This window comes from Parasteatoda tepidariorum, chromosome 2, assembly GCF_043381705.1.
Source record: "Parasteatoda tepidariorum isolate YZ-2023 chromosome 2, CAS_Ptep_4.0, whole genome shotgun sequence".
In the NCBI taxonomy this organism is placed as follows: domain Eukaryota; kingdom Metazoa; phylum Arthropoda; class Arachnida; order Araneae; family Theridiidae; genus Parasteatoda; species Parasteatoda tepidariorum.
Genome location: NC_092205.1, coordinates 27,468,245 through 27,491,949, shown reverse-complemented (window position 1 = coordinate 27,491,949; position 23,705 = coordinate 27,468,245). Strand labels below are relative to the sequence as shown.

Below are 23,705 nucleotides of genomic sequence, written 5' to 3'. Positions count from 1 at the left end.
TAGTAGCAGCAATAGCTGTTTATTTATGAATTTTTATTTTTATTTTATTATAATTTTACAGTGTTAAGCATAATCTTGTATCCATTTCCAATCTAAAAACTCCTTGAAAATGTTTTTTGCAATAACAGGACCCTATTTACACAAATTCACAAAACAGGACCCTGGTTGAAAGAATGTGTCTTAACGCTTATTTTATATTCACAAATTACGAGTAATTTTTTCACAATTTTTCAAAAACAGGACCTTTCACAGAATGTCTGGACAGACCCCTGATATACTTTTGTCATCAACTCAAGCGTGAGCTTATGAAATAAAGATCTCGGAAAAGAGAAAGAGATTTCTTACTGCAAAGTTTAAATAATTAATATTTAAATAATAAAAAAACGGAGAAAAATTTGCGGATAATCAATTGAAGTTCTTAAAATTTCCAACAACATGGAAATTTAAAAAGAAGTTAGCAAATAAAAATAGCCTTCTAAACACGTTATGGCTTGCTGGTGTTTTATACTACAAGTTTAACAGTTAGTAATTCTCCCACTAATTATTGAATGTTAATCTTTTTATCCATCCCATCGTTTCTACAAACTTTATGCAGTAAAACAAAGTGTAACTTGAAGGTAGACACCCTAAATAGTGGTGTCAGTGGCACTTACGTTTTTTTATTTTTTAAAATATAGTGATTTTGGGGTAGGCCAGAACTATGAAAGTGTGAACAAAAAATAATTACTTAGGAAAACTTATGAAATGCAGTCTGCTTACCGTCGATTTTGTTTTTCAATACAACTAATTTTTTTTGCGTTATCAATAAAAATCTGGTAATGTTTTGTAATTTATTTACGGAATTGCAGGACACAATTTTAAGTTACGATTTTTTTTAAATAAAAAAAAAGAATAAATAATGTAAAAGAAAGGAAAAAAATGTTAAAAAAACTTTAATTTTAATTTTACAAGATTTTGTCCCGTTGTATTAAATTAAAGAAATCATACTAACATCGGTCAGCTTAACAAAAAAATTTTTTTTTCTTTAGCTGAATTAACTATTTTTAAAGATCTAGTAGAAATTTTAACAAAATAGTTGGTACTTATCCATTTTGCCGATGAAAGTGTCCTCAGTCATTTTATTTATTCATTAAATTTTTTATTTTATTTTTAAAATTAAAAGTAATAATAATAATTAAAAAAAACAGTTGGATTTACTTTTTTTTTTCATTTTTCATTGGCACTTTATCGATTGTCCCGGCGAAATGGATTAGTACCACAAAATACTATAAATTTGTTAACTTTTTTTTAAAAATTTATAAATAATTAACAATTTATAAAAAAATATATACATTAAAAAGCTAACTTTTCTTAAACTAAGTTTTAAACATCGGTCATGGTAACATTCGAAATCATATCTTTTGTAAACAAAATACATTGAGCCATAAATAACCAAGAACCGAGAGATTTTCGCTGTCGCTTTCAAAACTAAACGAAACAGTTCACCTCATCTAAACAATACAAAGTTGTGTAAAATCTTTCCGCAAGGAGGACTCTAATTTTAGTCACGAATTATAGGTTTTGAGTGAAGAAAAAACTCTTATGTCACCGACTGGCATAACACTCAATTTGTCTGAAAACTGCCACGAATAAATTGTTGCAGGACAGCAGGTGTGTAGTGTCAGGCGTAAATGTAGGTGCTTAGGGAAGGAGAGGCTTTTTTATTTGTTTCTCTCGGAGAGAATTGCGTGATTTTGCAGCTCCTTTAGGTTATTAGAAACTATAACAACGTCACGCGAAAGTTGTTACAAAAATTGCTTCCTGCTCAAAAAGAAAGGATGGTTCCTTTATTCCACATTCTACAGTCGAGTTGCGCTCGACTCTTTGCCTTTCCTCATTTTCTATGCGCCTCGAGTAATTGCTAATTATCATGCGGAATCAGAGATGTTTTTTTTTCCACTGGTTCTTCTTCGAAATAGTCTCTTGCAAAAAAATACAACATGGGTACAAATTAATGTTTTTTTTTAGTGTTTATACGGGGAAATTATTCTAGAAAAATCTTGTTTGATTAATATCGTCTTATTGTATAAAGGGTTCAATCTCATGAAGATGTTGCTACAAGATGCATTGGATACTGATGACACTGAGTTGAATTCGAGTGAATGACCGTCTGTTATTGATTCATGGGGTACTGGGGGGTCGCAATTCTATACACCAATTCTGCATCTTTCCATAATCTCTACAAAAATAATGGTTTTGCAATTTACATGCCTAAATTGTAAAAAACTTTATAATAATTTGTTATAATAAATATTCTTAAATTGAGATGGGGTGACAGCTAACACATCCAAATTTTTCAAAAATAACCCCTACGTATGGTGATTCATTTTGATAAAAGTATATTATACAGGGTGTCCCTCCTGTATTAGGACAAACTTTGAGGTGAAGTAAGGACATCACAAGGATTCAAATTTGCATAGCAACTCAGGCTTGGAAACGACTTCGTTCGCCACTAGGTGTTGTTGTTCACAAGATAGATTGGGCTCGGTGAACCGGTTCCTTGGCCACCATGCTCTCCTGATTTAAACAACATGGAATTCTTTTCTTGGGGTGCATTAAAAACTGCTGTGTACGCAACACCTGTGGATTCCGAAATGGATCTGGTTGCAAGAATCGTCTATACTGCTGCGGATATCCAACAAGATCCAGGTGTATTAGAGTGGGTCCACCAATCCATGGCCTAACAGTGTAACGCATGCATCGCTAGCAATGGTGGAAACTTTTTGCGACATTTTCAGATATTATCTGCCGCAGCACATGCAATATCTTTGACCAAAAATATTTCAGATGATCTCAGTCTTGCGTCTCTTTGGTTCTTGTACCTGTTGCTATGCAATACTGAATCTCCGTGATGTCCCATATTTCCCTTTAAAATTTGTCCCAATAATCTTGAATATATGAGTAGAGTATGCTTTCGCTAAAATAAATGTGTATTTTGACTTTTTAGAGTTAATTGAGAATTATGAGACGCATTGTTAAAAAATGACGAAAAAAGAGTCATTCATACTTTTTCTGAATCGGTGTAGACTCCGACAGCATTAGGAATGATTTTGGCGATTTTTTCTTTAGTGACTTTCACCACATCTGATACCGGTATCAGGATCTGGAACGAAAAATAGTGTATCATTCATTTATGCAGATTTTACAAATGATAATAAATAAATAAATGAGAATAAGCTGTCAGTAAGAAAATTATCCGTAATAACATTTGATTTAAGGATGATACATTTTTTTCCCTTAATTGCAAGTTATTTACTTAAACAATATTAGCCGAATAATTAAAATAATTTTTGTCTTATTTCAAGTTTCTAAATGGCATTTGTTAAGAAATAATACTTTAAAGAAGTCGTGATTTATTTTTCAAGGGTTCATGAATTTTAGAGTATATGTATAATTTTATAACAGAAACAGAATGTTTGCGCCAGAATTTTGTATTGATAATAATGTGTAAAGATTTCTTCAGATTAATTTTGGGGCAGAAGATATAAGTAAATAATTATAGAGGTGCTAATAAATGTAAAATAAAGGTTGTAGAATATATATTGGTTTATTGAAATAATGTCACGTTTTCATTGCAAAAAATAAATAAATAATTGCATTAAGAATTTATGCTTGATTTGTGAGTTAATCTTAAGTTAACTTGCTTGTTAGAATGATTGATGGAAATAAAACTTACTTGTGTTTTGTGACCGAATATATTGGAGTAGAAACCAAAATAGTTTTTTGTGATGAAAAGATGTCCCTGAAGAAGAATGTCCGAAACAAGGGCACAAGAGAAATCTATAGACAAAGAAATATTCATTAAGAACAACAACACGTAATATAATATGGAATATTTAATTTTCACAACCAGAACACTTGTTAATGTTCTTTAAAACACCAACTGTTTTTCTGTTTTTTCCGATTTAAATTTTGTGAGTTACAGTTGGCAATTAAAGTTGGAAATTGCTTTAATTAAATTTTCAAAACAGTAATATTTTTTAAAAAAAGACGGTATTTATGTTCTTTCGAAGAACAATAATGAAATAAACTTTTATAAATTGCAGACGATACGAAATGGCGCTAATACAATAATTTTATGAAGTCAGGAGAACTTCTAACTTTATTTGCGTTTTTTTATTTATTTATACTTCCCTGCGATATGGAAATTAAGTAGTAATTTTTAAAAATAAACAGAACTTCTGATTTATTTCAACGGTGCTTAGAGTCTGCAGAATAATTATATGTATCTTTTTTTATACATAATATTCAAATTTTATGGCATTATCCTTAAAATCATTTTAGAATAAATTTATTAACTGAGAATTAAAATTGAAATATTACTTTTGCTACCACTGGAAAACAACTTTCTTAAAAAGTAGAACGTTGGCAGCTTTTTTCGATTTACCAAAACTAGATTTTTCAATAACAATTTCTGGTCCGAAATTTCAATTCGCTGACATCATTTAGCACATTATTTATTTAAGCTAATCCAAAGGAAGCTACGGATAATTAAAAGTTTTTTCATCATATGGCAAAATCACATTCTAATGTAATTTAATTATTTTGATTGCTACATAATAAGATATCGATGCAAGATAATTTATAACTAAAAAAAAGATTTTATTTATTTTTTTATATAATATGAAAGAAGTTTAAAAAAATTAGATTTTAAGACCTAACCTAAGGATTACCTAATTTGTAGTTACTTGATAAGTAAAATGACCAACAGGTTATGTGAGTGAAATGGCCCTGACCCACCACTTTTAATTGTAGTGAAATTTTAATTGGACTCAAAATTATCTTAAAATGCGTAATATTACTAAAGTTCCATTTTCTAAATCTATGTGGTATTTAACTTAGAATATTAATTTAAAAGGAATCTACAAAATTAGCGTATATGGTATGTACAATACATTAGCAGTCCAAATCAAAATTGTATTTTAATATTAGGAAATATGTGATTAAGTTTCGTTATTCTAAAACCTAACAGACTGTGATTTTCTTTTTAAAATATTATAATTGTGATAAGATTTGAATTTCAACATTTTTTCTTAGTAAAAAATAAATAAAAAATGCAAAGGTGTAATAGGAAGAGAAAATTTCAAAATTTACAAATATAGTCAGATAAAACAGGACCTTTGTTACACAAAAAATTCATGTTAAACTAGCTTAAAATATATAAACTTGTTTAGTGAAATAACCGAAAATTCACGCAGTACGTAAGACTTTTAAAATATAAGAGTCTACAATAAACATATTAAAAAAAGAATTTGTTCCTAAGTAATTAATCAATAACACTCTAAGTTCAATATAGCTAGTTAACCCAAACATTTAACCCTCTGTTCACTCTGTTGTTGTCTTATGCCGCATGTTTATACTGACCAGCTTATTTTAGGACTGAGGGGTGAGCTTCTTCTTATGTTCTAGTGGCACCAGTTATGACCATGAATTTGACTTCCGCCCCACATATTTCAGTCCGTTTTATAGGAAGGACACATTCGCACACCATCCATCTGGAGATCGTAATTTTGACCTGGACGAGAGCACGATCAATTTCCGATCCAGTACCCCCAGAGGTCCTGATTTGTTATAGGAATTTGGAGGACTTTATCACCCCGTCATATTATTTTGAGTGCACCAGTCACCATTTTGTGCATGAGGAGTCTTCGGACGGCGGGGATCGAACTCCCGATCGCTTGGACATGGGCCCAACGCCCTACCAACCAGACTGTCCCGGTCCACCTGTTCATTCTAATTATAGAATGTTAATTTTATTTTTATTCTGTCCAACTTTTTGTGCATTTTTTGTTGTGTTGAAAATTTCAATTCTGTAAATGTATTTCTGTGGTCTGTAGAGTGGTCCGCATTGCATTTTTTAAGACAATTTAAGTTAATACTTCTAGAACTAAAATTCAATTGCAAATTTTTTTTTCATTGTACTCTCTTGTATATTTTTCTACACACCTTCGTAATTTCAAGTTTCTTTGTCTTATAGCTTTTTCGCAGTAAAGACAAATGTAACGCGAAGTTGAGCACCCAAAACAACGGCAGCGGCGATAACGATTTTTTAATGTAGAGAGAAGATACAAAAAATTTTCTCAGATTAAACCTTTTAATATAATTTAAATACAATATGCATAACTGGCTTTTTTAGAATGCAGAATGTGCAATTAATTATTTCAAAAAATGATAATCTTCGAAAGAAAAAGTCATCTTCACAAATCCATCAAAAGGAGTTGTTTAACAATAAGATCAGTTATCTAATGATTTTCAACATGCATGATTTCATTTACCTCCTACCCAACAACATTGTGTATTACTTAATAGATGATCAAATATTTACGCAGTTCTTGCGGAATCGATCAAACATTTAGTTCTCAAATAAACAGTTTTTTTTTAAAAGATTCCTTCTGGCGATCTAGTTCTGGCTCAGTGAGATTCAGGAATTCCCCCCCTCTTTCACTGAACGCAATAACATAATGATAGAAAAGTATCTAAAATATTATGTAGAAATCGGAATGAGCGATTTCCCTTTTCAAAATAATTTTACAAAACTAAGAACAAATAACTGGAAAAAAAAGCGCTTATTTTTCTGCAATTGATTTATTGAAGGGGAAAAAAAAGAAAATGAAAAATTATTTGAAACACGCAATTTGATCAATCTTTGAAAATACTAGTTATCCAGAATGAATATATTTGTTCAGTGGTTTGATACACATTATATTAGGGAATATGATATGGATGACTTAACAAAAAATTATATTGAAAAAATTGAATTGTTTTTTTAATTTTTTGTTTGAAAATCGCAATTTTAACAAAAAAAAAAAAATGTTCTAAAATGAAATTATTGAGGTAAAACATAAATTAGAGTTATGTCAGTAGCTAAACTACAGACAATATAAGAATTTAGTAAAATTCTAATGAGGTATGTTAATAATTGTTCTACAAATATCGTTTGAAGTAAGTAGTTCCTACAAAAATATTAATATTGCTTAGAATATGGTTAATTTTTTTTTCTTTTTTCGATCGCAGAGATTGTTAGACAAACTGCGTTAGGTGTAAAAAATATGCGTATTATGTCACGGAGATGTGATATGAAATATTTAAAAAAAGGTGAATTTCTGTAAATTTAAAATTTTTTGTTTAAAAATCGGAATTTTTAAATTTTTTTCTTCCTAAAATGGAATTATTTGAGTAAAATATAAATTAGAGCAATGATGTCTGTAGCTTAATAAAAGAATTTAGTAAAATTCCTGTTAGTTATGTTAATAATTGTTCTAAAAATATCGTTTGAAGTAAGTAGTTCGTGTTACTATTAATATTTGCTTTGATGGTTTCTTTTATAGTTTTCCCTTTTGTTGTTGTGATCGCAATGATCGTTAGAGAAACTGAGTAAGGTGTAAAAAAATCATAATTAAGAGNAGAATTTAGTAAAATTCTAATGAGGTATGTTAATAATTGTTTTAAAAATATCGTTTGAAGTAAGTAGTTCGTACAAAAATATTAATATTCGCTTAGATGGTTAATTTTCTTTCTTTTTTTGATCACAGAGATTGTTAGACAAACTGCGTAAGGTGCAAAAAATATGCGCATTGTGTCACGGGGATGTGATATGAAATACTTAAAAAAAGATGAATTTCTGTAAATTTAAAATTTTTTGTTTAAAAATCGGAATTTTTACATTTTTCTTCCTAAAATGGAATTATTTGAGTAAAATATAAATTAGAGCAATGATGTCTGTAGCTTAATAAAAGAATTTAGTAAAATTCCTGTTAGTTATGTTAATAATTGTTCTAAAAATATCGTTTGAAGTAAGTAGTTCGTGTTACTATTAATATTTGCTTTGATGGTTTCTTTTATAGTTTTCCCTTTTGTTGTTGTGATCGCAATGATCGTTAGAGAAACTGAGTAAGGTGTAAAAAAATCATAATTAAGAGAGATATACTCACAGATACATATGAAATAAACTGATGTAATACTACAACAATTACTTTTTAAATTATTTTTAAAATTAAATTTTCAATTTAAAACTCGGAATTTTAGCAATTTTTTCTTCTAAAATGGAATTATTGAAGTAAAATACAAATTACTGCTATAACGTCGGTTTATTTAACAACACGCAATATAAGAATTTAGAAAGATTCCTATGATGTTTACTAATAATAGTTCTAAAAGCATCGTTTGCAGTTAAGTAGTTCGTGCTAATCTTATTATTTGTTTTGATGGTTCGTTGTTGTTTTTGTTTCTTTTGTTGTGATCACAGCGATTGTTAGATAAAGAGCGTAAGGTGTAAAAAATGATAATTAAGAGATAGATATACTCACAGTTAACGAGTTTCTCATGGTCGGGTACTTCCGGGAACCTGCGGCGGAATCGACTGGCCTGCAGTTTCAACCACCGAGATCTGTAAACGACGACGCTTGGATCTGTCTTATTTGGGGGCGGCGACTCAAAGGAGGACACACTTGGCATACTTACGCATCGTTTCTCTTGGAGACACCTGTGAAAAATACAAAAAGTTAGAAATCGAAGATTCTTTCTTATTCATTAATTTACAATAAATAACAGTTTTTCGTAAATCTTAAAAACGCAATGTTGCACTTAAAAGACTATCAAAAATTTTGTGATTAAATTTAATAAATTCGAAAAAATAGTATTTTTAAAGGATTTTATTTTATTTTATAACCATCGTTAAACAGCCAACCCAATTTTAAGTTTTATCAATTTTCAACTCCGTATCCTTGTAATAGTGAACAGAATTCAGAAGACAAGGGAACTTCTGGATCAAACATTGAATTAAACTAAGCCTTGTGCAGTACTTTTTGATGAAACTTACCCATATTAGTGTTATATGGACAGGAAAATCACAATGCCTCCCACGGTTAGCCCTATAAGAAAGCGATTCTAACCCATGATCCGTCTACCACTGAAGATGTTTTACGTCCGCACTGTGGTTGTTGCAAGCCGGGAGCACAATTCGTATCAACGGCAGAATTTGAATCTGGATTGCCTCATTGTGAGGCAAGCGTGCTATTCCCTGAGCCAACATGGTTTTTTAAAGTATTAAAATTGTTATAATAAATATAATTGTTGTAATAAATATTATTGTTATAATAATATTTATAATTGCTAAAATCAAAAAATTAGAGTTTCATAAATAAGCATTCTCTCATCTGCTCGCTGTGAGTCAAGATATTCATTGAGGTTAAGACGAGTCGCACACATCGAGGGAGCGAGTGGTGTGCAAGAAGCATACGAGAGGGCAAATTCCATACGTTTGCATTCACACGCGCGTATCACCACTGTGGATCCCAATGCAAATATATTGGAATTCGCCTCCTATATGACTCTTGCTTACGATTCGCAAGTAAGATCAATAAAAGTTGATTATATTGATAAATCAAATTGTAAAAATAAAACTTTTTTTAAAATTTGATTTCTCAGGAACTGTTTAACCAATTTAGCTCAAATTTTGTATTTTGCAATATAAACTTAGATTCTTTAAAATTATGTAAATATAAATAAATAAAAAAAATAGAATAATTGTACATCTTAAAGTTTAAGATTGTTCATTTCTAGAAAAATAAATATATACTGTAAGTTATTTTTCGCATGAAATTATATTTGGAAAAACGATTCTTATAATTGTATTAAAAAAAATTTCAGTTCTCTTAAAAATTTTATGGCAAAGTACGCAAAAAAGCAAAATTAACATTAAGTGGTCCAAATTGTGGACCACTCTCCTGACAAAACTATTGGGGCCATATTTCCCGGATTGCGACAACCTACTATATTTTGGGGGTCAAAAATCCGAATCCATCGGGAAAAAAAGGTATGTTTATTAAGAAAAATGACGTTTTTTGATTAATTTCGTAACTCATGATATCGCCTGCACTAACTGATTAGCATATTTAAGATCACACCCTTGAACAACGAAGATTAGGTCCAAGAACGTGAAGATCTAAAAAATCAAAAGTTATTCAAGGTGATCCGTTTTTTATTTTAGTTTGTTTCATTTTTTTCCCTTTCCTTTGCATTCGTTACATACACTAACCTTGAATATGATCGCCCCACCTGTATAAGCTGAAACTCTTAGTTAACTAATCCACAAAAACACTTCACCTTCACTTCAAAATGAGTGTTCCCGTTAGTGCGACATTTCCCGCCATAAACTCTTACTTTTATTTAAACATCTGGTTCTATCTTCGTTTTGAATAGAGCCTGTCACTGTTTAAGGTTGAAACATGCGCTTAATAGTTTCAATGCAAATAGCCGAATTATGCGATGAAGTAAGAGAAAACTTGCGCAATAAACCCAATTGTGCCAAACGTCATTTTAAAAGGACATCTCCTTTTCACCAAACACAGAAAAAAGTGGTAGTGCCAGTTTTTCATTATTAAGATTTATTATTTAGAAATGGGTCTGCTTACCAAGATATATTGATTATATAAATATTTATAATTCGATCTGAAGTAAAAGCACGCAGTACTTTTCTAAAATGGTAGGGAACAAATAAAAATCTAATTGTAAAAACAAATATAAACTACTAAGCTACCAGTTTTCATATCTGACTAGACATAAATGGGTAAGATGAAGTTATCTGTTTTGCGGATATAAACGTGTGGGCTGATGAAAAGATTATATCTTTTTTTTCCCGGTTTTTTAAATAAAATTTCATCCTTTTTTCTTTTCTTTTTTTTAAACTGTTGTTTGTTATTTTTTTACATATTATTTCCCCCCCCCTTTTTTTTTCATATGCCTATAATTTTTCTTTGTTTTATTCTTCATTTTGAACTTATCTAATGAGTTCTGTTTACTTGCAGCTTAAGCGCAATAAATGAAACTTATTGTTTTTCTTAACTTTCTTCGTGTTTTCTTGTATTTATTTATGTATATATATATATATATATATATACAGTGAATTTGCGATAACTCGGCGACTGACGAAAAACTTCGACATATCGGAAGTTCGACTTACCGTCAGTTTCGGCTTTGGACTTTCAAAATATTGTCGGATTATTTAATTAATGCTTATTAATTACAAATCTCCTAAAATATTCCATTCCTCTCTAAAATGTATTTAAGAGAAATAATAAAAAAAAACTTTTTTAAATTTTTCATTGAATAACAGTCTAAAAATCTATCAGTTATTTAAAATTTAAGTAAAATTTACTGTAAACATAGAAAATAAGACCCTTAAAATAANATATATATATATCAGCCTGTTGTGGGCCAGGGAAGTCAAAGAGTTTAAGCCTCCATAAATTTGTGACAAACGGTATGATTGTGGTAACGTGGTCAACATTGCGCACAGGCCGTCTTTACTTCTCAGACAAGTTGGTACGCATTGATTTAAATCTGGTTGTACTTTAAGTTCCACCAGTTCAACCAGTTTTTCCAATGACAGTTCAGTAGTTCGATCACCGGCGGCCGAAGACTCCCCGTGTAGTAAATGGTGACTGATGCACGTTAAATCTATCGAGTCGCAAAGTCCTCCATGTTCCCATAACAAATCAATACCTCTGGGGGTACTGATCCAGGAGTTTCTTTATTTTCTGGATTGGTTCAAAATTACAAGGCTACGGAGTTGAATATTAGTAGTATTAAACCCAAAATTGGGTCGGCTGTTCAACGACGGATATGGAGTAAAGTAAAATGGCATTTCAGTGGAGCCATGATGACTCAGGGCATAGAGCGGTCGACTTCCAATGAGATGAAGAGGGTTCGAATCCCTGCGATGGCTGTTCGATGCGCACCCATCCCGCACCGACTACAGAGCTTACTTAAAATATCATCAATGGTAGGCGGATTATTGGTTAGAGTCCCTTTCCCTTCGGGCTAACTGTGGGAGGTTTTCCTCTCCATGAAACGCAAATGTGGTTTAGTTAAATCAAAAAGTCCTCCACGAATGCAAATATCTCCCAATGCGTAATCCATTGTCTTCTGGGTTAGGCTCAAAATTACAAAGCTACGGAGTTAAACATTGGTAGACATAAACTCAAAATTGGGTTGGCTGTTAAGCAACGGATATAAAATAAAATAGTTCACTGACATAACGACCACGCCACATTTCAAAAACCAAAAATAATATGCGTTCTGGAAGAAGAAAAAAAAACATAAAAATTTAACAGCACTAGATAATAAATGGATGGTAATTTATATTGTTGCACCAAAAAACAGCTTTCATCAAATCTACAGATTTTAGAAGATAGATTGAATGTTAGAATTTGCCTCTCCTAAGACTCAAGATAAGACGAACGCTGCACTAGAGTTAAGACACAAAGCCCGACACGCGCTTACGAGCTCAACAAGTATGAAAGAGTACGTTCGTTTTGGTAATTAATCATAAAAAATAAAATAAATATATAAAACTGATTCAGTGTAAAGAATTCAAAAAATGTGAAATCTTAAGGTCCTTAAATAAGTAATCTTAATATTTTAGTTTTTCTCTTTGCCCATAATAAGTGTTGGTTTGCTGGTTCAAGAAAATATTATCGATCTCGAGCGAGCTAGAGCCTTAAAAGTGAGTTGGGACTCAACCCTACAAAACGTCTTGATGAATAAGCGTGTCACGATACAGTTTAAAAATACTGCTTAGTTCCATTTAAAACGTTATCTCTGGATTATAAATATAGCGAACTACAACTTTCCTTAACCTTACACCTTTATAGAGACAAGATATATCCCCCTTCCCCCCCATTTGGGGAAGACACGATCTTCTACTCGGAGCTTCCGACTTGTCTTACCTTTTATAAAGCGTCCAAAAAACGCGACTCATCTTTAAATCTTCTCATTAGCTACCTTCGGTCAATGAACTATCGCCAAGTCAAGAATGAAAATAAAAAAGACTTGGCTCGTTTTATAACCAGAAAAATTGTCTCTCCGCTCAATAATTTTTTTCTCTTCTTCTCTCCGACCCTAGTAATGGAATAAAATAAAAAAAACCTTGGCTTTGTTGGCAGTATATTTGCTATGCAATAGCTGGCAATGCAAAACGATTTAAAAGAATGAAATAAAAATGTATACATTTCCTTTCTTTACAATTCTTTTTTAGTGTCAAAAAGTATCTTTTCAGAGATTGAATCCTGAATCCTGATTGGAGCGTATACTGGTTCTTCTTCGTCTCTCTCTCTCTCTCTCTCCCCCCCCCCTTTAATGGACAACTTCGCGTTATTATTGAAGTTTTTTTTCCCGCTTGTACCGAATCCAAATTTTAAATAAATAATTTTCTTTTTTTTTAAAAAAAAAGGTAAAACTAATCGGACTCATTCCTTCTAAAAATGCCCCAGAGTTCACGGAAATGATTTTTTTCTTCTTTTTGACATGTATAAAACATAAAATATTTTTTTAATACTCATTTCATTTAAATTCTACCAATAGTGAATTCCGACCTAAAGTCCGATTTGGCAATGTCTAGAAGAAAATTGTTTGTTTTAATAATTTATTGGTATTCAACAAATGGTGTTGTTAATACAAATGGAAAAGTACATTTTTCTTTAAATATATAATTTTAGAATTTGATAACTGTTTGCAGTTTATTATGAGTTTTTACAACTTTCACCTTTGCTTTCACGTTAGAAAGTTTAAACTATATAGAGAGCAACATATTCTTTGATTAAACTGTTCATTTTGCACCATTTAATACGGCATTTCGTACTTCGAACTTAAATGACGAGAAATAGATTCCAACTAAGGCTTTTATGTCTACATTGCGTGTATTAAAATAAATAAATAAATACTGAGTTATTGAGTTTCTATCGCTCATAATAGTAACAATATACTATCATATAAAATTTGGTGACTAAAATCGAACGCCTTAGGTAAAAAAAAAATCTAATTAGCAGTTAAGTTAACAACACTCTTTACGCTAATAACATAAAATAATATCAAAATACAAGCAGATACAAAAAGTAAGTACAATGAAATATATAAGCATAATATAATAAAATAAGCAAAGTATAATATATAATAAAATAATATTTGAAAAAAAGGGTGGATATTTAGTTTGAGTCTATGGAAATAAAATAATATGCCGGTTACCATGGTAACCAACTGTTCCCAATCAAGGATTATAGTCGTTAAAATAAAGCAATTTCCTCTTTATGATGAACGTCCCGAAGAATTGGTTGCAAAGGTCAGCTGCCTGTGAGGGGGAGGGGGTCAATAGATGAGTGCCTTCCTCCGGTTAGAACATTAGAAGGATATGTAACGTCCACGCGAGACTATTAACTCATCTTTCAAAAAGATACCAAACCGAGACAGCCATTTTGTTTATAAAATTAAACGGAACGAAATAAGCAATTTATAACATTTTAGCGATTTAAGAAGAATTCGAGAAAGATTGTCGTCAATCTCAATCTATCTTTTAGTTATGAAAACTGTTGGAAATAAAATTGATTTTAAATTTTTTTTGACTGAATTATTGAGCAATAATGACATAAATAGTGTGTACATTTGCAAAAATCGAAAAAGTTGTTATTCGAATGCAATTATATTTTACAAGTTATCAATCAGATTTTATTGATCGTGATCGCCGATTACATTTGTAATCGTAATTGCATTTTATCTTTTACTAAGATTACAAGTAATAGTAATCGAAGAACAAAATTGTAATCGTAATTACAGCTAATATTTAACTACGATTATAAGTAATACTGACTTACTGAAACAAGTTACAGTGATCGAAGAATACAATTGCAATCATAATTACAGCGAATATTAAATTACGATTATAAGTAATATTATCCCACTATTAAAAATACCTAAATAAATTTGATTTAGGAATCAAAAAAATATCACTGCTTATTAACATAAAAATTCCGTCAAATAATAATTCAATAAATCAATTTTAATCTCAAAAACGTTCAAATATGATGAATCTGAGATAAGTTAAAATTTGAATTATTATCGCAATATTCATTTGGGATATATTTTTGCAAAAAAAATTATAAACATTTGCCAAAATAATTTCCGTCAGATCGAAAACCTCTTCTCTTCTTTTTACCNTTTTTTGACTGAATTATTGAGCAATAATGACATAAATAGTGTGTACATTTGCAAAATTCGAAAAAGTTGTTATTAGAATGCAATTATATTTTACAAGTTATCAATCAGATTTTATTGATCGTGATCACCGATTACATTTGCAATCGTAATTACATCTTATCTTTAACTAAGATTACAAGTAATAGCAATCGAGGAACAAAATTGTAGTGGTAATTACAGCTAATATTTAACTACGATTATAAGTAATACTGAAGCACGTTACAGTGATAGAAGAATACAATTGTAATCATAATTACAACGAATATTAAATTACGATTATAAGTAATATTATCCCACGATTAAAAATGGCTAAACAAATTTGATTTAGGAATAAAAAAAATATCACTGCTTATTAATATAAAAATTCCGTCAAATAATAATTCAATAAATCAATTTTAATCTCAAAAACGTTCAAATATGATGAATCTGAGATAAGTTAAAATTTGAATTATTATCGCAATATTCATTTGGGATATATTTTTGCAAAAAAAATTATAAACATTTGCCAAAATAATTTCCGTCAGATCGAAAACCTCTTCTCTTCTTTTTACCTAAAGAACTAACAACTTTTAACTGGTTGGCATAAAATAAAAAAAAAATCATCATGGAAGTTTTTTAGGCGCCAACTACGACACCAACAAAATTTTCTTCCACTCCAACTCGATTCCAGTTTTTACGAACTCTGAGCAAATTCAAGAGATAAGTTTAACAACATTTTTGCAGAAAGAATGAGTGTATTTTTTGTTTACAACATTAAAATTATGAATAAGATCTCTTCAATAGCTGAATGGAAAGGATAAGAAACTAAATTTACTTCTAGAATATCAAAATTAAACTACTGCTTCAGGATCGAGTATTGCAAACTATCAAATCGTAATTTACGAAAGAGAATTTTGACGAATAAAAAAAAAATTGTAAGCCTATCGATTCGTGCCATCAAATGTTCCTAATAATTTACGAGAGAGTATAGATTTACAAAAAAAAATCTTGCACGCAATTCTTGACTCTGCGAGGCGAAACATTTTGCTTTTTATTCAATTTCTTTCAAAATAGAACATTTTCTACTTGATTTCAGATTTGAGGCGGTATTAAGAGAAGCATACATTATTAGATATTCCCGAAGTTTTGATTGTAACTGGTTTCCTAGGTAACGTAACTCCTCGTAACTATCACATACGTCTTTTTTATTATATTTTTAAATGGGTGACTAGTAATAGTTGTAGGGGTATGAAATGCCAAATGAAGGTTAGAAACTTTTAATGATCGTATTGATACGTACCTATCGTTCAGGGTGCACGAACATAACGATTTATCTCGTGAATGTTCGTTTCTAGAAATAAACAGATATTTTTACTCACAAATGTTCATATTGTGATGCAAATTTAACATTTGAGCTCCCCCACTCACTGAAAGTACAGGTTTCGTGTTAATAACGATGCATTTAGTATACCATGTTTTGATAAAATTTCCTTTAAATCAACAGTTCCCAATTTTTTTCCGGCTTTGGAACCCTAAATGATCAACTTTCTTACCTGGAGACAGCTATCTTTTAACTCCTTATCATTAAATTGTGATCGCATAAAGCAATAAAATTTTACTTTATTTTGAAAACATTTAAAAAGAGGAATGAATTTTTTCATCGCTTTTTTTTTCATTAATAATTTTAAATTAAGCTTTAAATTCGACAGCTGTATACGCTCATATGTAGCTGTATCTAATTTAGTTTTAATTTTGAATTGTTTTTGGTATGCATTCACTAGCTGTAAACGAAACAAATAAGCCGAATTAGGATTTACGTTGAAAATAATTACCAGAGAAACAGAGTTTCATTAACGAATTGCGTCATTTAATTTTGATTTGAAAATTGCGATGGGAAATACTAAGGCAATTTTCGATAAATGTCAGTTCTTTTCAAAATTTATTTAAGATATTGTTATTCGAAAAAATTTTTTTTTCTTAAAAATTGCTTTTTTTTATTTTATTAATATTTTCATTTATTTTTATTGGCATTCTACTTTAAATAATTTCATCAAGATAACAAAAATATTAAATAAGCAATAGTTTATTGATTGGATCCGAATATAATTAAAGGCTTCAAAATTCATTACTAGTTTAAAAAAACGATCTAATTCTCGGGACCCTTGTTGCTTCTCCACGAAACCCTAAGGTTCCATGAAACACTTTTTATGATCAGCTACTTTAAATTATAACATTTAATCGAATAAATTCATTAAAAAATAAATTAATTAAATTAAATTAAATTAAATATTAATTAAATAAAGTATTAATTAAATAAAATTATTATAATTATGTATTTGATAAAAGTTATACTTTTTAATAAAGTTTACAAAACAAATAATATATTCTTAGGCGTATTATCTAGTAGCTCCATACTTAACCTATGTGGACTAAAAGGACGCATTACTCTCTTTCGAATCATGCGATTTGATACTTGCAAATTTAATAATTTTTTTTATTTTCTATAAACTGAACCAAACGGAATTATGTAAGGTACTAAGATAGTCTATAAAGTAATAAAAATGGATATGGTAAGAGTATATGAAATAGTAAGAATTGATCTGGTAGCAAAGCCAGTAGATACCCAAAACTTCGATGACAGGATTTCATTAACGCAAATTTTAAAATAATCAGGGTATAGGAACTGGCAAAAAAAACAATATAAGGAAATGTTTTAGAGAAGGCCAAGGCCCACGCTGGGCTGTCGTGCCAATGAAATGGTGATGAAGGAAGATAATTTGAAATAGTAGTAGGATAGTAAATGAAAAATTGGTTATGCGCAGTAGCTCGTGTCGGGCAAGACTACGGGATGAGCTGCAGCATGCTTAGTAGCTAGGATACTGGGAATGATATAGTGGGAAAGACGATTATACAAAATTACTGAAACTGTAATATTATACAGGGTGATTCTAAAATCAACTTCTAGGGTGGTAAAGTACATTAAAAGGATTGAGAATTGCATAGGAAACCATGATCATTAGAGGCGGTTTTCTGTTATGATCTGATTCTAATTGTGCCTTTGAACAGAAGCACTTTTTATAATATAAATTGTCCTAATTTCATGTTGACTTTACGTTTGCAATAATATTTGTCAAAAATTGCATTCAAATAGGCAAAGTAATAACTGTTTTATCGTATTTTAATGATTTTACGAGCTTTCCTGGTTAGTCGCCAAATGATTAAACCAAGAAAAAACAAGACAATTTCAACGAAATGTTTGGCAATTAAAAAAAACATAAAATGAAGATAATTTAGATAAAAAATATTTGTTTTCAGACACAAGTAGAAATAGTTAATAATATTAAAGAGCCACTAGCGGCTTACGATGATATTTCAGATCGTAGTTTCCTATACAATTCTTAATCCTTATGACCTACCTCCCCTCTATGTTTGTGCCATAATTATAGAATCACTCTGTGTATGGCTGAGTGGGGGTGGTTCAAACTGCTAATTAGAAATCCAGCGATAGTTTGCCACTTTGTATATTGCTCCGAGCTCACACTGACTACATAGCTGAGAAAAAATATCCCCAGTTGAAGATTTATCATGAGTTTGTTGCAATCCTGATCCAGGAGTTTCCATGTCTTCTGGGCTGGGTTCAAAATGACAAGGCTGTTAGAGTTGAAAATTGATATAGCCACAAATATAAATTCGGCATAAACGGTGAGAAAAATATAAAAACATACAATATTAGCCCTATTATAAAAAAAATGCCCAATCGAAATTTATTATACAGTCTGGATAAGGGAAAATACAATTTAGGTTAAGGAGAATTAACAGTTAGAAATAAAACTTGAATTTTATTGGCTGGATAGTTCAAAAAAGCACTCGTCTTATTTATTGCTATCTTAGGTATTTTACTGGAAAAAAAATCGATTAGGATAAATGAAAAAAAAAGAAAAGAAATCTTCATGTCAGAGCAACTAATCAAGGATAAAAATAAATAAAAACAGAGGGTCAGGTTTAAAAAGAAAAAGGGCTGTTCTTAATTCACTTTTCATCACCTCCCTGCCTCTGCTCCAAATAAACTATTTCTAGAGACATAAACTATTGTCTATTGTTTATGAATGCCATTTTTTTTTTTCATTCTGTTTCTATTGTGCTGGTTACAACAATAACACAAATCGCTTCACTTTCTGCGTTCCAAATAGTTTCAAACATTAAAAGGTAAACGAATCCCGCTTCATATTTGCGATCTGATTTGAAGTAATGGGATCAGCTTTAAAAAAGAATAATAATTCGATTGAAGAATACTTTAGCGTGGATAGCAAAGTTCAAAAGCAGAACTATAAAACTTTGTTTCATGGCGTTTTTATGACGTTGACTTGAAGCAAATCATTTATTAACAATCTTTATTTTTCCTCTCTATGCTATCAAATTTCTGAATACGACTAGGAAAAGAGAAATAGTATATAAACACACAATAGCGGAAAAAATTATAAAAACTCGATATTTGTCCTCTTTTTTAATGATCAAGGTGTAATTTTTTTTTCTTTCGGTAAACAGGAAATAGAGACATAATACATATTTTATTATTCATATATAGAACATATAAAAATGAGAAGAATAAAATTTCATTTACAGCATTCATAAAAAACCATATGTGAATTCAAAAAAAATTTTGGAATAAAATCAATGAATTGTTTTTATCAGTTTCTATTTTATAGTTTTATTCAGAGCTGTGGACTTCGGTACTTAAAGGCTTGACTCCATATACTCGTTTACAACATAAACTCCATTAAAGCTTCTACCCAAACTCCAGATAAACATTAACATATTAAGAAATTGATAATTTCTGTTTTTTTTATGTACGATTAAAGCAAAAGAAACGTTTTATTTAAAATTTTATATTATGACAGTTGGAAAAATAAATTGAAAATAATATATTTGTTTAAAATATTGAAATTGTGTTAAGCCTTTACAAGCAAAGAACTAATAATCAATATCTCACTCGCATATACATAAACTTCTTTTGACAAAAAAATTGTTTGGAGAGAATATTTATAAACTAAGAAACTATTATAATTAATACAATGAGCTTATTTAGATATTTTTAAATTAAATTTTACTTAGCTGAATAAATTTGGTTTTGGAATTTATAAATTAGATTTTTAAATAATTTTAATGATTCTGAGTGTTTTCTTTTTCAATAGTCGGTTGAGTCGCGATGCCTCAGGAGCTTAAAGCGTTCAACTCCCAATGAAGTGACAAATGTTCGAATCCCACAGGTGGCTGGTTGATGCGAATTCTGCTCTCGTCTCCCACCGAACACAGTACGGACGCAAAATATCCTTAGTGATAGATGGATCGTGGGTTAGAATCGCCATTTCGTCGGGCTAATCGTGGGAGGTTTTCCTCTCCATGTAACGCAAATACGGATTAGTTCCAGTAAAAAATTCTCCACTCTGGTTTGTCCCAATGCTTGTTCTAGGGAGTTCTCTTGTCTTCTGAGTTGGGTTACAAATTACAATACTACGGAGTTGAACATTGATAGTCGTAAACTCAGATTTGGGTCAGCTGTTCCTAGCTGGGTATTAAATGAAATAAAATAGTTTGGTTTGACACAGACACAAAAGCATTCAAATGCGATTAAGTTTGTCGATAAGTAATAATTTAAATAATAGTCATAATATTCACAAAAGCAACATTTTAGTTTGCATTATCATAAACATTTATCTGAATAATTTTCCACTTCTCATACTCAAAACAAAATAAATTTCAAATATAGGATAATTAAACCATAATATCAAACAACTGTTGCAGGTAGGATAAAAAAGGAGTTGAAAGACGTTTTTTAGAGCTACCTCTAGCTTCAATAGGCAATCAAACAGGTTTTGATGTTTTATAATGAACAGCATAAAAATTATAAATGTGAAAATAAATGCAAAGTTGGATATATAAAAATTATAAAATATCAAATTATTTTAACCTATAGTATTATTTTGATTTAATAAGTATTATTTAAATTATAGTATTATTTTAAATTATAATATTATTTTATATTATCCTTCTGAGATACGAGATTGAAATAATGACAGAAAATGCTATTTTTAATAATAATAAAAAATATGCAGCTTAGAAGATAAACTCAAAAATGCCATAAATATTTTTTTTTAAATTTAAGTCATTAAACTTAATTAACTTTTTTCAGTTATTTTCAATTATTACGTAAAAATGAAAAGTTTTATTTTTAGTATATTTTGCACAGGGTAGAAAATTTTATAGGTATTTCTTCACATTAAGGTCATGAAGCAAAAGCCAATAGATTCAAGAAATTAGATATGAATAACTCCCTAACAGGTTACTTGCATCGTTTATTTTTTACCTTTCTTATAATTTTCAATTTTAATTAAAAAAATCTCGACCAACAAGAGTTAAACAAATTTTAATTTTACATAGGTAATCGTTTTATAAAGACATAGAAACATAGAAAAATGACATTAAAATAGTTTTTAAGTGATAAAATTGAATCATATCTTGTCCAACATATTGAACGCTGGGTCTTAGAAGGTTGAGGTTGTTATAGAAAATATTCATTCCCGATGATAATATTATCCTTTAAGTGATATACGAAAATATTATTTTTTAAGTGATATATGAAATTATTATTTAAGTGATAACATTATTTTTTTAAGTGATTAAATTGTTTCAAATGTTGTTCAATATAATGAACGCTGGGTCTCAGAAGGTTGTAAAAGCAAATATTCATTCCAGATGATAATATTCAATATTTTTAAGTGATAAACGAAAATATTATTTTTTAAGTGATAGACGAAAATATTATTTCTTAAGTGATAAAATTATTTTTAAGTGATAAATTTGTTTTCAATGTTGTCCAATATAATGAACGCTGGGTCTCAGAAGGTTGTAAAAGCAAATATTCATTCCAGATGATAATATTTAATATTTTTAAGTGATAAACGAAAATATTATTTTTTAAGGGATAAAATTATTTTTAAGTGATAAAATTGTTTTAAATGTTGTCCAATACAATGTACGTTGGATCTCATAAGAGTTGTAAAAGAAAATATTCATTCCAGATGGCCCGCGATATTTATTCATGCTTTCAAAATAAGCAAATAAATAAAGAGTCCTACCCAACAATTACACAAATTAAATATTAACAGTTAACGCACAACTGTATGGACTAGATATGAAAAATATTTCCCAGCTATTTTTGGCTTTTTAATAAACCCCCAGCCGTTCTTGGCACCTTTACAAAACAAACTCAACATAACAAAAATTGGGCGCCCGAAATTACGCTTATTTGGCAGAGTTCTAAGATGCGCTTCCGTGATGATTCCGTCTTACTAGACATTATTATTTCATCTTAACTACTAAGATAGGAATTGACTAAAAATGGAACAGTATATTAAAGAATTAAAAAAAGGGAAGATAATTCGGAGGATGATTGTTGATTTGAGCTGAATGTCAGAGTTTACTGTGTTATTCATGGATTTTTAGGGATGAAACGTAATGGAGATGTCAGTTTTGGGCATTTCAGTTTCTTTGACTTTTGCGTTGCCTCTTAATATTCGAGTTTCTTATTAATTTTATAAACACAGTTATAAATCATAGTCATAAATAGTTTTCACCTATCAATTTTAACTATAAGGAGTAAATAATAAATACTTGTCAATAATTAAAAATGCAATTTATGAATTGTGAAAGATGATCCAGATATACAATAATCATATATCAGGGCTTCAATCTATGTTTTCAGCAAAAGATCCTGTTTTTCTGAAATTTAAAAAAAAATCTGCAAATAATTTCGAGAATCTAGTGAAAATAATCACATTGATTTTCGAAAAAATCACAAAAAACCAAGGTCTGTCCAACATTTTAATGAAAGATCATGTTTTGAATGAATCAGTGAAAATCTATTCATAATTTTTTGAATCTAAAATTAGCGTAGGATTAGATTTTTGCTCTCAGAGACTTGTTTTTGTGAATGTAAGAAAACAAAGTTTTGTTTATTCTATCTTTTTCGTGTGAAAAAACACAAAAAACATGCATTTTAAAACATGTTTTCGTGTTTTCAAAGAAAAGGTAGTTTGTACTTAATGTAGTTTCAAATCCATAAACCAATGAAGCCATCGTTTCCGTTTTTTTAAAGAAACATCGGAACGGTCCATTTTTAAAATAAGAAATATTGTGCATAGTTGAGTTAAAATAGTATTTTGTAAAATGTGCGTTATTACGATTATTAGTGAAGGATTCGTTAAAGGACTCAAATTTCTCCTGATAACAAAAATAAATTATTTATAATTACACAAATAAAAAATATTGTGCAATAATAATAAAAAAAACTTGACAAACCAAGACATGAAAATTTTGAATCATTATAATTTTACTTCATAACGTAATGTTTCTTATCTTTCCTTATATAGACTTTAAATCCTATAATATGTATGCAAATATGGTTTAATAAATAATATTAAAAGCGTGAAGTTTGTTATGTAACATTTGGGGAACAAATTTTTATGCCATGAAATCTTTTACTGAAGGCCTCGGAAATATTTTTCAAAAATGGTGGAGAAGTTTCCAAAACTTGTTACCTTCTATTTATTAAACAAATCAGATTTTTTCAGAAACTAAAAAAGTAATAAACAAAAACGATA

The 23,705-nt window shown here is 29.7% G+C and overlaps 1 protein-coding gene across 5 annotated transcripts in view; it reads right to left on the bottom strand.

The window, feature by feature from the left end:
• Positions 1–23,705, bottom strand: part of LOC107440882 (protein Aster-B) — a 127,394-nt gene that overhangs the window by 13,575 nt on the left and 90,114 nt on the right. For all 5 annotated transcript variants that reach the window (XM_043050953.2, XM_043050952.2, XM_043050951.2 and 2 more), the window contains exons 2-4: positions 8,346–8,521; positions 3,716–3,819; positions 3,047–3,142 (exon numbers count right to left, since the gene is read on the bottom strand). In XM_043050953.2, coding sequence (XP_042906887.1) covers positions 3,047–3,142; positions 3,716–3,819; positions 8,346–8,521 — 376 coding nt within the window. The remainder of the gene's footprint in view (positions 1–3,046; positions 3,143–3,715; positions 3,820–8,345; positions 8,522–23,705) is intronic.